This window comes from Pristiophorus japonicus, chromosome 5, assembly GCF_044704955.1.
Source record: "Pristiophorus japonicus isolate sPriJap1 chromosome 5, sPriJap1.hap1, whole genome shotgun sequence".
In the NCBI taxonomy this organism is placed as follows: Eukaryota; Metazoa; Chordata; class Chondrichthyes; family Pristiophoridae; genus Pristiophorus; species Pristiophorus japonicus.
This window is the reverse complement of record NC_091981.1, coordinates 180,314,493-180,331,926: the sequence shown is the minus strand read 5'-3', so window position 1 is coordinate 180,331,926 and position 17,434 is coordinate 180,314,493. Positions and strand designations below refer to the sequence as shown.

Sequence of the window (17,434 nt, the reverse complement as noted above, 5' to 3'; positions counted from 1 at the left end):
ATTAAATAATTTAGGGAGGACCAGGAGTCACAATTTTAAGTTGTATAAGGCCACATTTAGGTCAGATGTCAGGAGGTGGTTCTTTTCTCAGTGAATAGTAAACCTCTGACACAGGCTGCCATTTCATGCGATGGACATCAATTCACTGAATTCCTTCAAGCGAGAGCGGGACCTGTTTCTGGCTGGGACGGATATCACCTCTTATAAAAGTTAGTAACTGCAGGGAATTTGGAGCCAGAGCGATTCTCCTGGACTAGTTTCAATCGCCGAGATGGGTCGGAGAGGAATTTACCAGATTTTTTTATCTCCCAAATTGGCCTAGGTTTTTATCTGGTTTTTCACTTCTCCCAGGAGATCACATGCTTTTAGGTCGGGTTGAGAGTGTATATATTGTGATACACAAGGTATCACAATTGTGTGGGACAGGTTGGATGGACCAGAGGATCTTTACCTGTCCATCATTGTCTGAATGTTCGTAACTAACATACAATTAAACCATTATAATCTAGAATGTCCTCTTTTCTCAGGAACATGTCCAGCTCCTATTTGCAGAACTGTGGTGAGTCTAGACTCATGACTTGATTCAGTAATCTGTTCCAGAGTACAATTGCTCTCTATGGGTGGGGAAAAAAATTTCCTAACATTTAATCTAACTCTTTATGAATTTTATATAAGTGCTCCATAATTCTCCCATTTGTACCCATTGCAAATAACCTGTCTAACTGGACAGAATTGAACTCATTCATCTTTTTATAATCTCATTCATATCTCCTCTAAGCTTACATTTTATTTACTAAATAGGCCCAACTCCTTGAGCTTATGCTGATAACTAAAAGACCTAAGATTTGATATTTTAGTCGCCCTCCTTTGTACCTTCTCAAGTGCCTCGACATCCTCCACCATGTGTAGAAATCAGAACTGGACAGAAAACTTCAAGCACAGCTGTACCAAGGCCTTGTACAACCTACAAGTGATCTTAGATTCCAGCTGCATCTAAATTGTTACAAATCATTTCTGTTGACCAATAGCTTCCTCCTTAATTGCAACTATTTAAAAAGAAGTAGATAGAGCTTTATGCTCTCTTTTTTGACCTATTCTAGCCTTTTGGAAACCCTAATACCCTTTCAGCTGAAATTCAAAAATCATCATTAAGCACCTGCAACTCCAACATTTTATTTCTAATTCTTCGAGTATTTACATAGAAGCATCTTAAGGATTTCCTTACATGCATCAGCTCATCATCATAGGCAGTCCCTCGAAATCGAGGAAGACTTGCTTCCACTCTAAAAGTGAGTTCCCAAGTGACTGTACAGTCCAATATGGGAATTACAGTCTCTGTCACAGGTAAACAGACAATGATTGAAGGAAAGGGTGGGTGAGGAGTCTGGTTTGTCGCACGCTCCTTCGCTGTCTGCGCTTGGTTTCTGCATGCTCTCGGCGACCGAGGCATATGAAAGCATGAGCCTTACACTAAACATCCGTAAGGCAAAGGTCCTCCGCCAACCTGACCCCGCCACACACGACTGCTTGTTGAGTGTGACTCCAACGTCGAAGCACTGACGACACTCGACCAGCTCGGTTGGGCGGGCCACATCGTCCGCATGCCCGACAAGAGACTCCCAAAGCAAGCGCTCTACTCGGAACACCTACACGACAAGCACACCCCAGGCGGGCAGAGGAAACGTTTCAAGGACACCCTCAAAGCCTCCTTGATAAAGTTCAACATCCCCACTAGCACCTGGAATACCTGGCCCAAGACCGCCCAAAGTGGAGGAAGAGCATCCGGGAGGGCGTTGAGCACCTCGAGTCTCATCACCGAGTGCATCAGCTGTGGCTCAGTGGGTATCACACTCATCTCTGAGTCAGAAGGTTGTGGGTTCAGGTCCCACTCCAGGAACTTGAGCACATAAATCTAGGCTGGCACTCCAGTGCCGTGCTGAGGGAGTGCTGCATAGTCAGATGTGCCGTCTTTCAAATGAGATGTTAAACCGTCTGCTCTCTCAAGTGGACATAAAAGATCCCATAGCACTATTTCGAAGAGGAGCAGAGGAGTTATCACCGGTGTCCTGGCCGATATTTTCCTCCTCTTTGGTTTGTTGCACAGGTATTGGAGGTTAAGCGGGGGAAATATCTGACAAAGTGCTCCTAATCTGAGGGTATCTTCAATGCCTGAGTGCAGTCCAATTCACTCCGTATAGAAAATCAATCGGGGAATAACCAAGGTCAGGTGTAGTAAATGTTAGATGCAGCAACTGAGAAAAGTAACTTACCTGCAAACATACAGACGAAGTCATCAAAATCCAATAAATATTTTAAGTCCTCCACCCGTTTTAGGAGTTTAGAAATGTCATGCAATTGTAATACATAGAAACATAGAAATTTACAGCGCAGAAGGAGGCCATTTCTGGCCATCGTGTCTGCACCGGCCAACAAAGAGCCACACGACCCTTCGTCAGCAGCCCTAAAGATTACATACAAACCCATGAACAATAACAGAAAAGCAAAGAGCAACCAGTCCACCACCACTGCAACACCCCTTATACTAAAGACGTCTACACTCCACCCTAACTGGAGCCATGTGATCTCCTGGGAGAGGCAAACACCAGATAAAAACCCAGGCCAATTTAGGGAGAAAAAATCTGGGAAAATTCCTCTCCAACCCATCCAGGCGATCGAAACTAGTCCAGGAGATCACCCTGGCCGTATTCTATTCCCTGCAGTACTTACCACTAGACCAACAGTCTAGTCTAATCCCAATTACCAGCTCTTTAGACCATACATTTTTGACAAGTAAAAATATTAAAATGCCTCCTTTCAATCTCTTCCAAAAGAAGCATTGAAAGTATGCATACCACAGGCACTCCATTGAAGTTGTTCCCTTATCTCCATTGCCTTCAGTCTGGTCGTAGTTGATGTTGTTGTAGTCCTGCTCAGAGGGATAAAATGAATAAGGGGAAAAGACAAAGACAAGGAAATAAAAAATCAAAGATTTATAAGATTAACAACAGAAGTGCACTCACTCTTCCATTCACAACCCACATAATAGACTTCCTTGCTCTGCATAAATCTCTGTTCATTGGTTTAAGCAGTGATACTTTTCATATTTTGCTCATCTAATCGCATCACAATAAGCTGATGCTGAATTTCAAAGTATTGAGAAAATGGGAAAGAATTCCTTTTTAGCACACACAATCCCCATGGCTTATGATTGCACAGATGGGAGCATCTTTTGAATCTAAAATGTTCAGGTATGATTGGAATTTCATTAGTCAGTACAAAATGAGAGCACTGAGCTGTAAAGAACCTGTTCGTACTTGCCTCTGCAATGTATGAAAGTACACTTATGTTTTGAAAGAGCATAAATAACTTCAGATATGTGACAGTTAATGGCAGTTATTATTAATTTACAGGAATGATTTGGTGTAATTTATAATTTACCTGTAGCAGTGTCAGTAGCTCTCTTTTTTAAATTCAGTAGCTCTCTACAAGAGTGATGGTGACAGCTGCTAAAATTAGTTATTTCGTTTTCATGAACTAACAATAAAACCATTATCTGGTAGACTGTTATTCCATTAACAGGAAAATAGCCATCAATATTAGGTGATTATGTGAAAAACTTAAACTGCATTAGTCAATACAAAATTGGCATATATGGAGTTATCAATCATAAACACATCTTTATAGAATACTGCAATTGGTAGTTATGTATCTTATTTTGAACAAGGACACACCCTTGTAAAGTCATATTCAAGCTGCTAATCATGGAGGCTAGAAAATTCCATATAGAAGAACAAACCTAATGTATATTCATAAAATGTGGATACATATGCAATCATCTAATAATTGTACTTTGTAGTTAAGGGTCAAGTATATTAATTATTACCTATTTTAGAACAAAATGAGATGCCGGAATGTCTGGCACTGTGGCTGTATTCATTAAATTCTAGAAAGAGGCAGGGGCTGAAATTGCCTCCCCTCCCACCCCCCCCCCCCCCCACTGAAAGCGGATGCACTTACCATTTTTTAAAGAGTGGAGTAAAATTGAGATTTTTTTTTTAATTATTTGGGGCAAGTCGGCGTGGAGCCTAGTGGATGTCAGTCGGTGTCATCGGCTGATGATGCCAACGCAGCACTGATGACGTCAGTGCGAGGCAGATGTCCCACATTACGCTGATGCGTAGCAACATCCCTCATCTTCAGCTAAAGGGGAGGGCTGCTGCAAACTCTGCAGTCACATTTGTGGCACCCACTGGGCCACCAGGAAGGGTTTCGGCTGGGCCAGCGGTCCGGCACCCAAGAGGGGGTGCCGGGCTGCCTGTTGGCGGCCCGGCCAATCCCATGGCTGCCATTGTCGGGCCTACCTCGGAGTTGTCCGACAATTAAAATAAAATGGCGGCCGCGGCAGTACGCCCTCCCCTTTAAGGGCGGATGCACCGCCAAGCCACAGGCAGCTTGCCACAGGGGAAAGCAGTCAGGGGTACTGAGCAGCGGCTCCAATCTAGAGAGGCGGTGACGGCTCTTTATAAAAAAAAAAGGGCCAATTTCATCACTGCAATCTTGAGATTACACTGTTTGAGATTTGTGCATTAAAATTTGTTGATAATTGACATTAATTCGGTACCATTTTTCGATACCATTTAAGTGATTGTTGCCTTCGTATATATTGGATCAATGTGTCAAGAATAAGAATAATGCACAACAATCTAATGCCATATAAAATGAACCAAAACATACAATTTAGGTGCAAACTTTGCTCTTTTACAACATTATTCATTTTTGGAACATTATAGCAAAAAATATGTAGCTTTTCGAAAGAAACTGTGTAACTAACTGAAATCATTCTGCTTTATATAAATTAGTTCTACTAATTATAAGGGAGGACTCCAGGTGCCAATAACTTTTAAGCAGCCAAATTAGGGCTTATGTGCAACTTTTAGATAAAATGGGGAAAAACACACATACAGGTCAAGAAAGAGAAATGGAATTAAAATTAGATGTGTGCAGAAATGTTATTCAAAACAATACTTTTACAACAGTGGAAATGTTTATGGTTATAAGTGTTGTGAAAATCAAATAATGTTTCAATCACTACATAACTAAAATTTTAAAACACATACAAATGTCCGCATGAAATACCTGATGCAATGATGTAATATTTAAAACTTAATACACCACTTTCTGAGTGGGTATGGGAGAGATCCTTAAAGGAGGTACCATCCACAGGATGATGCTGTTCATCAACCACATTGCTGTTTGTTGGTGCCCCGGCATTCCTCAGAAGGTGGTGTTCAGTTAACTTTATAGAAGTCTGTATGTTAACATCTCAGTGGAATAAAGAAGACTGTAGGTATCTCATGGAGGACACAAAAAATCTGCAAAGGGATATAGACAGGCTAAGTGAGTGGACAAACGTTTGGCAGATGGAGTATAATGTGGGAAAGTGTGAGGTTATCCACTTTGGCAGGAAAATAAAAAAGCTAATTATTATTTAAATGGAGAGGAATTACAAAATGCTGCAGTACAGAGGGACCTGGGGGTCCCTGTGCATGAAACACAAAAAGTTAATATACAGGTACAGCAAGTAATCAGGAAGGCAAATGGAATGTTGGCCTTTATTGCAAGTATAAAAGCAGGGAAGTCCTACAACTGTAGAGGGTATTGGTGAGGCCACACCTGGAGTACTGCGTAATGTTTTGATCTCCTTATTTAAGAAGGGATATACTTCTATCGGAGGCAGTTCAGAGAAGGTTCACTTGGTTGATTCCTGAGATGAAGGGGTTGCCTTATGAAGAAAGGTTAAGCAGGTAGGCCTATACTCATTGGAGTTTAAAAGAATGAGAGATGATCTTATTGAAGCATATAAGATACTGAGGGGGCTCAACAAGGTAGATGCAGAGAGGATGTTTCCCCTCGTGGGGGTATCTAGAACTATAGGGCATAGTTTCAGAATAAGGGGTCGCCCATTTAGAACTGAGATGAGGAGGAATTTCTTCACTAAATCTGTGGAATTCTCTGCTCCAGAGAGCTGTGGAGGCTGGGTCATTGAATATATTTAAGGTGGAGATAGACAGATTTTTGAGTGATAAGGGAGTGATGGAGAACGGGCAGGGAAGTGGAGCTGAGCCCAAGATCAGGTCAGCCATGATCTTATTAAATGGCAAAGCAGGCTTGAGGGACCAAATGGCCTACTCCTGCTCCTATTTCTTATGTTCTTATGAAACAGAAAATCTCAAGCCCAGAAAACACCAAGGCCCCAAAAATATATGGTGCTATTTTTGATATTTTTGTGCCCTTAGAGCCGCAACCCTAACCCTGCTGTAAATTGTGGACTCAACTCGTTTAAGTATCTTTTAGCATTTCTATAGCGCAGCTCCTGTGTAACACAGCAGTAATGTGCGGGGAGTTGGAAACTACTGGTGCAGCCTTTAAATAACAAGAAGTGGCTGAAGCCTTATACAAGCCTGAGTTGACTGTAATAGATGGGTCATCTAAGACTGTGTGGCATTTTGAAGAATGCCTTCGATTGGAGGAGCCGACAGACACCTAAAGAAGGAGGCAGAGCATTGAAAGGTGGTAGAAAAGAAGACCCCAAAAGTATTATGATACCAACCTTCAGACACTCCTGGTAAATTGCAGCAAAGGAGAAAAAGACCCTCCATAAACTTAAGCTCATCCGAACTCTGCTGCCTGTATCGTAACTTGCACCAAGTTCCAATCACTCAGCTCCTGGTTAAGCAACAGCTCGATTTTAAAATTCTCATCCTTGTTTTTGAATCCCTCTATGTCCTTGCTCCTCCCTATATTTGTAACCTCCACCAGCCCTACAACCCTCAGATATCTGCGCTCCTCAATTCTGGCCCGTTGTACATCCCCAGTTTTAATCGCACCATAAATGATGGCCGTGCCTTCACTTGCAATGACCCGAAGCCCTGCAATCCCCTCCCTAAACCTCTCTGCCTCTCTTTCTTCATTAAAACCTAACTCTTTGACCAAGTTTTTTATCATCTGTCCTAATATCCCTTTATGTGGCTCTGTCAAATTTTGTTCGATAACACTCCAGTGAAGTGTTATGTATGTAAACTTTATAATAGTATAATACTTGCCACCAGGGGGTGCACCTGTTGGAGACCCAAGGGTCACTTGCACACCCCGTGCAAGCAAGTATAAGAGGTTGTCTGCCATGCTGCTTCAGCATTCTGGAGTTTGATTAGAGACACTAAGGTCACATCAGTTTGAGCTTACAGCGTACAGTCTTGTGGAGTTATTCTGAACATAACACGAAGCGCCTTGGGATGTTTTACTACATTAAAGGCTCTATATAAATGCATGTTGTTGTTGGGTGCTTATGGGAAGAAATCTCAGTGTCTCATATGCCCAATTGCTATCGCTCCAATATTGGCAGTCATGTCTTCAGCTGCCTCAGCCCTAAACTCTGGAATTCAGTCTCTACTTCTTTTTCCTCATTTAAGTCCCTCCTTAAAACCTACCTCTTTGACCAAGCTTTGATTCTCTCACACTGTCCCTCCATCCCCGATCCTTTTAACGGCCCGGCCTGACCCCCGTTAAAGTCGGCAGGGCCTGCGGAAAATCCGGCCTCCCCACCCTCCTCCTTAAAATCCAACCCTTTGTATTTTGGAGAATACTTGGTGAACCCTGTGAATGGATAAGAAACTGGCTGTTGGGTAGTAAATAACGAGAACTCATTAGAGAAGTTATGTAGGAGAGGAGGGAAGTACTTAGTTAGGTGCCTCAAAGCTCGGTGTTAGGACTACTCCTGTTTTTAATTTACATCATTGTCCTGAATCCAGGAACTCAATGCAAAGTGGTCAAGTTTTCAGATGATACCAAACTAGGAGGGGTAGTGTAAGTGAGGAAAAAAATTACATAAAATGTAATGTGAACAAATGTAAATTGTTACTCGTAGGAAGAAAAAACAGACAGTATGTGTTATATATGCATGTCAATGATGTACTGTAACACTAAACCTGAATGTACCGTCACCCTGTATATACCATACCTGTACACCAGAGGGTGCTGCTGCTGGAGACCTAAGGATCATCTGTACACTGCAGGTAACCAAGTATAAAAGGGAGCTCACCTCTTGGTGTCCTCACTTTAGGAGCTGCAATAAAGGACTACTGTCTGTACAGTTCAAGTGCCATACTCGTGCCTCGTGGAGTCACAAAGAGAGTGCTTGCATACACAATAACTGGCAATGAGGTTATGAATTACCACGCACAACATGTCTAATCTAAGCAACTCCCAACAATTCCCTGATGGGGAAGATTGGGATGTCTTTGTGGAAAGATTAAAACACTTCTTCACCGCGAATGACCTGGCTGGGGACTCACCGATCTCACTGGCGAACAAGCGCAGAGCCATCCTGCTCAGCAGTTGTGGGCCCACTATCCATGGCCTCATCAGGGACCTGCCAGCCCCAACAAATACGACAACCAAGAGCTATGCGGAGCTCGTAACTCTAATACAAGACCAACTTAAACCCAAAGAGAGCATCCTCACTGCCAGGCACTGGTTTTACATTTACCAGTGGCCCGAAGGCCAAGAAATTGCTAAGTATGCTGCAGATCTAAGAAGGTTGGCTGCACCGTGTGATTTTAACGACCACCTCACCGAAGCACTAAGGGACATCTTCGTTATTGGAATCGGCTAGCCCCATGCTGGCGCTGTGGAGGAAACCACAGGGCCCACCAGTGCCGATACAAGGACTATACCTGCAAAGGCTGCAACGCGAACAGTCACCTTCAGCGAATGTGTAGAAAAAGTTTTACTCACCGAGTCGCTGAAGAGTTGGCCAATCACCTGGGCTCCGACACTGATTAGGACAAAGCTGCTCAGCCCCTGGAAGAAGAATACGGAATATATACCTGCTCCACCGAGAGTTCCCCTGGAAAATGGAAGTGGAAATCAACGGAGTTTCAGTTTCGATGGAGATCGACACAGGGGCGAGCCAGTCGTTGATGAATCAGACGGCCTTTGAGAAACTCTGGAACAATCCCGCCGAACGACCAAAACTGTCCCCAATCCAGGCAAAGCTGCTCACCTACACAAAAAGCACCATCCCAGTCGTTGGCAGCGTGGACGTCCAGGTGTCCCATGGTGGCGATATACATAGAAAATAGGTGCAGGAGTAGGCCATTCGGCCCTTCGAGCCTGCACCGCCATTCAATGAGTTCATGGCTGAACATGCAACTTCGGTACCCCATTCCTGCTTTCTCGCCATACCCCTTGATCCCCCTAGTAGTAAGGACTACATCTAACTCCTTTTTGTATATATTTAGTGAATTGGCCTGATCAACTTTCTGTGGTAGAGAATTCCACAGGTTCACCACTCTCTGGGTGAAGAAGTTTCTCCTCATCTCAGTCCTAAATGGCTTACCCCTTATCCTTAGACTGTGACCCCTGGTTCTGGACTTCCCCAACATTGGAAACATTCTTCCTGCATCTAACTTATCTAAACCCGTCAGAATTTTAAACGTTTCTATGAGATCCCCTCTCATTCTTCTGAAGTCCAGTGAATACAAGCCCAGTTGATCCAGTTTTTCTTGATATGTCAGTCCCACCATCCCGGGAATCAGTCTGGTGAACCTTCGCTGCACCCTCTCAATAGCAAGAATGTCCTTCCTCAAGTTAGGAGACCAAAACTGTACACAATACTCCAGCTGTGGCCTCACCAAGGTCCTGTACAACCTCCCTGCCCCTGTACTCAAATCCCCTCGCTATGAAGGCCAACATGCCATTTGCTTTCTTAACCGCCTGCTGTATCTGCATGCCAACCTTGATGTACAAGCTCGCATTGTGGATCGTTGCAGATGATGGTCCAACGCTGCTGGGAAGAAGTTGGATGAAGCAAGTCCAAATAGGTCGGAGCGACAACAGCGTCCGGGCCCCAGCGATCGACATCCTACGCGGCCCCCAAGCTTGAATCATAGAAATCCTACCGTCCAGCTCGACTGCATGGCGATGACAGACTGCACAACACTGCAGCGAGATGATCCAACCCGAATGATCAGACCTCACCTTCCAGGCCGTGGCAGGACTCCGAGGGAAGAAGATTGGTGTAGAAGGTAGATTCCCAGCATCCGTGGCAGAACCTGGGGAGAAAAGGATCACTGCAGCCTACCTCGAGGAGAGAGAGAAGATGGCGGCCGCACCACGAGGCGAAGCACCTGGAATCAAAATGGCTGCGACCAGACCACGAGGGGCAGCGTTGGAGGAGCAACACGTGGTACCGAGCGGCGAACCAGATTGGGGTAAAGATTGCAAGGCCCTCTTAAAGGAGACCGGCAACCCAAGACAATTAAAGGGACAGTTCCACTCTAGGCACAGCGATGCCAGTGATATTAAAATTAAAAGTGCAGTAAATGAATGCAGGTATACAAATGTAATGTTAAATGGTGACGCTGGAAAAATTAATGGGAAACATGTAATGAATGCTTCTAAAAGTGATGTAAGCAGCAAGTTTGTACTGCTGAATAGTGATGCCAGAAATGCTAATGTAATCAATGTAACCCCATATAGAGATACCGATACACAAGAAAGTGTTGCAAGTGCAAAATGTGAAAATGTGAAGAGATAATAATATAGAGTCGACTAGTTGCGATCACAACTAATGTGTCATGCCTGTAAAAGGTAGAATGATAAATGACACCGGGTTCTACATGTATAATGTCAATGCCAGAGGAAACCCCCCGTGGGAGACCCCCAGGTCCAGTGGGCTACCTGACCATGTAGCCCGGCTTTTGGGACAAATGTGATGCCCCAGGAAGGGCTCACACACACCCAGTGGGAGCAGACCCACTGCAGGGACAGTGGTCAATGGGCAGCACAGCCACCACCACTGGCAACCTGCCCCAGATCGGCCCTACACCCCCTGGCCACCAGGACCAGCACCGGGAGCGAGAGGCCAGTACCCTCCAGCTTTCCCGGTGGAACCTGGGATGACCAGACTTCCATCACCAATGGAGGACAAGGAGCCCACACAGCCCTGTGGCCCTTCCCACCACCAAATGCCACCACCTACCCATTCTACAAAGTATGTACCTTACCCATTGCACTGGCTCCACCACTGAGGAATCCTCCAACAGTGACACCCACATGATCTGTGTGTGAGAGGAGTGGAAATGGATGAGTGCAGCCACGAGCACAGGGATCACACCTGGCACCCACACAACCCTCACCACAACCTCCCACAGCCCACTACTGATCACCTCCCCATGTCATGGCAATAAGGATTTGGGAAAGGCTTAGGGGGGAGTGTTGTTATGTATGCATGTCACTGTAACACTAGAACTGAATGTAGCTTCACCCTGTATATACCATACCTATACACCAGAGGGTGCTGTTGCTGGAGACCTGATGGTCACCTGTACACTGCAGGTAACCAAGTATAAAAGGGAGCTCACCTCTTGGTGTCCTCACTCTAGGAGCTACAATAAAAGACTACAGTCTGTACAGTTCAAGTGCCTCGTGGAGTCACAAAGAGAGTACTTGCATACACAATAGTATGCATACTCCACAAATGGTGTTGAAATAGCTGAGGAAGAAGCTGAAATAAACCTAGGATCTTAGTAGACTCAAAATTAAACATGTTCTCTTAATACAGAGCAGCAATCAACAAGGTCAATAGAATGTTGAATTTCATAGCCAAAACAGTAGAATATCAGTCATAGGAGGTAGTGATGAAACTTTATAATGTTCTGTTTAGACTGGATCTTGGTTACTGCATCCAGTTGTGTTCACTGAGGAACAAGAGAGGCAGTGCAGAGAAAAGCCACGGCTGATCCCTATGTCAAGTGTCAGAGTTATAAAGAAAGATTAGATCGATTTGGGCTTATCAGCCTAGAAAGGAGGCATCTGAGAGGTGATTTTATAAAGTCTTTGTATCCCTGATCACCACACAAAATTAGGTGGGACAGAAAATCCATCCTAAGAAAACGATGTGTGAGAAATATTGTTGAAGTGATTTTATCCTCTCCAAAACTTGCGTGCAGAAAGTAAATTCACTGCAGCTTAATTGCAAAGACCATTTATGGTCGACTGTTCTTTCTTTATAATTTTAGTGCACTCGCTCAGTTTTATAAATTGTACATTCATTGATATATGTGCAGATTCTATGTGTAGTTATGACATGATTTTGTTGAAAATATTTTGTCTGCTTGCAGTACAAAAATCACCACTGAAAGCGTTTTTTTTCTGCACACGTGAAATAATCCAAGCAATTAATTCTGCTATTTTAAAAAGGTTAGGAGAACAAGTGATTCATGCATTGTAATCCTTTATTTAAATTCTAATAATGAATTGTTTAGGACTGAAGATGGATTGCGTGCTTCCTTCAATAATCTTACCAATGCATCTCAATTCTCTGTATTGTATCAGCCATTTTGTAATGCATCCTGTTTTTGAAAACTGTATTTTTGTACAGTTGAAAACAATTTTATAATACTATCAATTTGAGGTATATTTTTCCTATTTTGTGAATATTGCTGGGAAACATTCTGTTGTAGTTTTTGTTTATCCTAAATGTGAGACAAGAACCCCAACATTCCTGGGTTTGGCAGAGCAGAAAAGAGGATATCTGCCCTGGGTAGGCCAGGAATTTGGGAGCTGGCATGCTTTCCCCTGAAGACAATATGAAGGTCCCGATCTTTAATAGAGAAAGTTAATCAATTCCAGAAGACCTGCTTGTTCCATTGGAAAGCAGAAGATGGAGAAAGATTTTCATCAGGCCTGACCACAGTCTCCTCTCTGCTATCATATGATGTGGATATGTTATACTTATCCTTGGATTACCAAACTGTATACGTTGTATAGATTTTTATATCTTTTTTTATCAAGCCTTTGACCAGTTCTGGTGAAGGGTCCCACCCGAAATGTTAACCTATCTTTCCTCTCTTCAGTTGCTGACAGATCAACTAATTTTCTGTTTGTATTTAAGAGCTTGACCTGACGAGGTTAGTCAGCAGTTATAAGTAAATATTCATGGATTTTAAGATATTGACAGAATATAATTAATTTGAACTGGTTTGTTTTTTCCATTGTTGCAGACGGGACTGGAACGTGTTGTCAGTCATCTTCAGTATCTAGCATGGCCTGATCACGGTGTTCCTGATGACTCAACAGAATTCTTTGACTTTGTGACATGTATGAGACAGAAAAGAATCGGACGAGACAATGAGCCAGTTATTGTTCATTGCAGGTACTTATTTTCTTTTCAGCAGGGAAGATAATTATGCATGCTGGGGACAAAATGCTCTCGTGCTGAGTCTGGTTGCAGCTACAAAGTAGATCAGCAGGAATACTTGACACCCCCTCTATTGTATCAATAATGAAGCCTTATTGTCAGGTAAAGAATGATGACATCTGCTGTAGTAGGTTATGGTTTCCTTTCTAAATTATCAACATCCCATTGCTTTTATCAGAAAGCTTATAATAGTACATTAGTGCTAGCTGGTGTAATGCTGTTTTAAAGTTTCTTAAGTTTAATAGATATGTCATTTTTAAGTGCTTCTATTAAATGTGAATTTTAGCATCTGGTGTCACATGGATTTGGTTGGCCATTTCAAGGATAAATGATGCATGAGACACTCGGGTAAATTTTCCAATTTTTTGCTGTGTAAAGTGGGCATTCCTAATTGGAAAATGCATTACGCTGGACCCTTGTCTACTTTGCCCATTGTGAATTTGTGGTTGTGGTTTAAAGTTGTACTAAATGCATCACCAGTCTGTTAATTATCTCATACACAATTTTTTTCTTCACTTCCGCCTATTTAACACTTTCTTTTACTCCCATCAATATAAACTGGACACTTAGGGTTGCTGAGCGCTGTGCCCATTGAAAGATTGTTTAAAAAACACAAGTACTAAGATTACAGCATGACTAGGCTATTACTGAAACTTTTTCTGTTTTTCCCTGTTGTTACCGAGGTATTTTGAAAACACTTTGTAACATTTATTTCTCTCCTTGTGCCAAATTTCATAATTGCTTTCCCCCTATATCGGTGTTTTTGGAGGAAGAATGGAAGAAAGCAACAGAGGGATGCCACGTAGCTCAGGCTGCATCTGAGATGCTTTCAACCTCCCACCGCATCCCCGCACCAGAATATAGAGGTCAAGGTGCATATATGAAAAGAACAGTAGCCTGCCATTAAGCCTGCCCCACAGAGCACCTGAAGCATCACGATTAGGCACCCATTCCCACCAGCACACATACCCACCTCCCCACCATCAGTCATACAGGGGGAGAAATTCGGCTGCTTTACGCCTCTCGTTAACATCTGCGGGGGGTGGTAACGGGGCACTAAGGGGTTATCGACCGAGCACGACGATTTCAGTGACACCCGCGAACTTCCATGGCGGTTTTGCGCTGGCGCTAACACATACCACCTCGCTCTTTTGTGCCCCATAGATTGTGATATCAACCGGTGCGCAGAGCCCCATTACAGCCCCGGATGTGATATTCGCTCCCGGTCCCTGCGGCATCGCCAGACGTCAACAGCGGCAGCCGCAGGATCCATTATCACCTCGGCTGGCCACTTGGGGAGCGATATTTAAAGGCAATGGTAGTCAGGTAGAGCAAACCTTATTGCTGGCACAAGTCTGGTATCCTTTGATTGATTTGACCGCTTATTTTTGCACGATTCCTCAACCCTCCACTCTTAGAGTGCATGGGATGTTATGCACGAAGCGCAGGTCCCGTGGCCTCTCAGAGAGAGCATTAAGATTGATTCAAACCAACATTGGCCCTTCCCTTTAAGCGAGGGAAGGAGCCTCTAAAGATGGCAGCACTGCCCTGAATATTGTTCAACGCTCTGCCGCTACCGCCCCTCCTACACTTTAGCGCTCTAACAGAAGTGGTAGTGCTTGATGTAGCACTCCACTTCCCTCTTGGAACGCTAAAGCTGAAGCTCCCGGGAGCAGCAAATCATTTACGTCTGGCGATAACTTTTGAAGGAGCGCAAAAGTATCACCCCAAATGGGGCGCTATGCAATCTCTAGCCCATAATCTCCTGGGAGAAAGCTTGGGACACACAAAGCTATTTTTTGGTGTTTAATGAGACATTTGTACACCATCAGTGAAAGCCTTCAATAATACAAGCATAGCCCAGCTATTTTTTAAAAAACTGGGTGAGAAATCCTGGTGCAGAATAGGCACAATGCCTATTCTAAGGATTTTCCACACATCAGTTCCCACTCTCATGCTAGTCATATGCAAAAAAAAAAGGAAGACTTGCATTTATATAGCGTCCTTCAGGACCACCGGATGTTCCAAAGCGCTTTACAGCCAATTAAGTACTTTTGAAGTATACTGTTGTAATGTAGGAAACGCGGCAGTCAATTTGCGCACAGCGAGCTCCCACAAACAGCAATGTGATAATGACCAGGTAATTTTTTTTTAGTTGATTGAGGGATAAGTATTAACGAGGACACCGGGGGAGAACTCTCCTGCTGCTCTTCGAATAGTGCCGTAGGATCTTTTGCATCCACCTGAGCGGGCAGACGTATGCATGCACAAATGTTGCACATACATTGGCCTAGAAATCCCGATCGGCTGCTTCCTGCAGGCGATCGGGTAAAAAAATGTTACAAAATGTGTACTTAACGTGCTGCACCCACGAGAGATTCCGGTCCTGAGGCCTCCACTGACTGCGCGTAGGTATGTCTGTAGAGCTGGAGCTGTAGTCTGGGTAGCCAATCCAGGTAAAGTATATACTCATTCATAATAATGGGAACTCCCTAAGTTGTCCCATAAGTTGGAGTTCTCATTATTATGATTGAGAACCCCCCACCCCCACCACAAACACCCAAAACACAAATTTAAAAAAATAGAAAAAAATACACCGCATATTTTTATTAATTTAAATGAGTTATTTATGTATTATAAAAAATATATATTTTTCCGATATCTAAAAAAAAAAGGTTTTTTTAATTATGGTTTAAAATAAACTTACCGTAATGTAGAGGGTTTTTAACAATAAAACGTTTTTTAAATGTTATTTTATTATGTCTTTGTGTACTTAAAACTCTTAGGCCTGTAAAAGTAGGCTATGTGCCTGCTTTTATCAGGCGCAAGAGATTTCAGGACATCTATTGGGCAAGATATGGCTAAATACCACAGTCTTGCCCATGCGAATGTCCTGGATGTGGAGATATGGAAGATCTGTCAAGCATCAGCTTGACAGAACGGAAAAGCCAGTTTTCAGCGCATGCGCATTGTGCGCTGAAAAGCGGCTTTTGCGATGCCTTCCCAGGTCCATACGGACCCGGGAGGCCGGAATTTGCAACCACTTCATCCCAATGCTAAGGTTGCATAGTGAATGCAGTCTTATACACCTTTGTTTTTATATATGTCGGTCTCTCACTCATTCAATCACGTCTTATATACATTACTTTGTTGTGCTTAAGGCTTGACTATATAATTTTTTTGCCTCTAATCTGTACTTTATTTAAATTCTTTGTTGATTTCTTTGCAGTGCCGGAATTGGTCGAACTGGTGTCCTTATTGCCATGGAGACAGCAATGTGTTTAATTGAAAACAACCAACCTGTGTACCCACTGGATATTGTTAGAACAACAAGAGACCAGCGAGCCATGATGGTACAGACATCGGTAAGATTTGGATAATAAGTATGAAAGAATAATGAAGACACTTATTTTAATTACATTTCAGGACCTGGAAGGAACATTCAAGTGAATTTTCAAGCTAATGCTCTATATTATGAATTTTTGGCTAATGTGTTGACTTCCCTCTCCTTCAGATGCATGTATCAGATTGTTTTTCTGCCTTTTTTATGCTCCATCGACATGCACCATTCCCTGACTGAGAGGGTGAGCAGACAACCTACTTCTCTGCCCTCATCAATTACTGCAACTAATTGTTTCGGGATGCGCAGATTTAGTGTCCTGTTTCTGGGAAATGATGAAGCTGCATCGTAACACTATATGGCAACTGTAAACTGCACTACATTAGTGCATCAATATACTACAGCACCTTAAATTACCTCCAGTTATTTTAATATATAAGGTTATGGCACCTTTCTTGCATCATTGCTCTCAGTTAAAATGTTGCATTACGCTGCAACCCAAGACGTCATTAGTTGAACTGATTGTTGTGAGGTGTATGACTAATATTTACAGTAGTAATTTTGGGAGAAGCTTAGCAGGAGTGACACCAATAATCTGACTTGCAGGTATAGAGCATCTTTCAACCACAAAACAAAAATGCTGTCTTTCTCATAAATCAAAAAGTTAGTTTACTGCTAGTGGTAAATTAAGACAACTGATCCGAAGTTAGTGGTCGTTTAGGTGTTCAAACTGACTACCTCAATCAGGTCCTTTACAGATGATATAAGAAATACTGGCAATAAATGGAATCCAGAAGAAGACAACATCGGGCTTGTATCTCTCACCCCAAATT

The 17,434-nt window shown here is 43.1% G+C and overlaps 1 protein-coding gene across 6 annotated transcripts in view; it reads left to right on the top strand.

The window, feature by feature from the left end:
• Positions 1–17,434, top strand: part of LOC139264534 (tyrosine-protein phosphatase non-receptor type 3-like) — a 418,869-nt gene that overhangs the window by 384,934 nt on the left and 16,501 nt on the right. For all 6 annotated transcript variants that reach the window (XM_070881143.1, XM_070881141.1, XM_070881142.1 and 3 more), the window contains 2 exons: positions 13,065–13,216; positions 16,491–16,626. In XM_070881143.1, the coding sequence (XP_070737244.1) occupies positions 13,065–13,216; positions 16,491–16,626 (288 nt within the window). The remainder of the gene's footprint in view (positions 1–13,064; positions 13,217–16,490; positions 16,627–17,434) is intronic.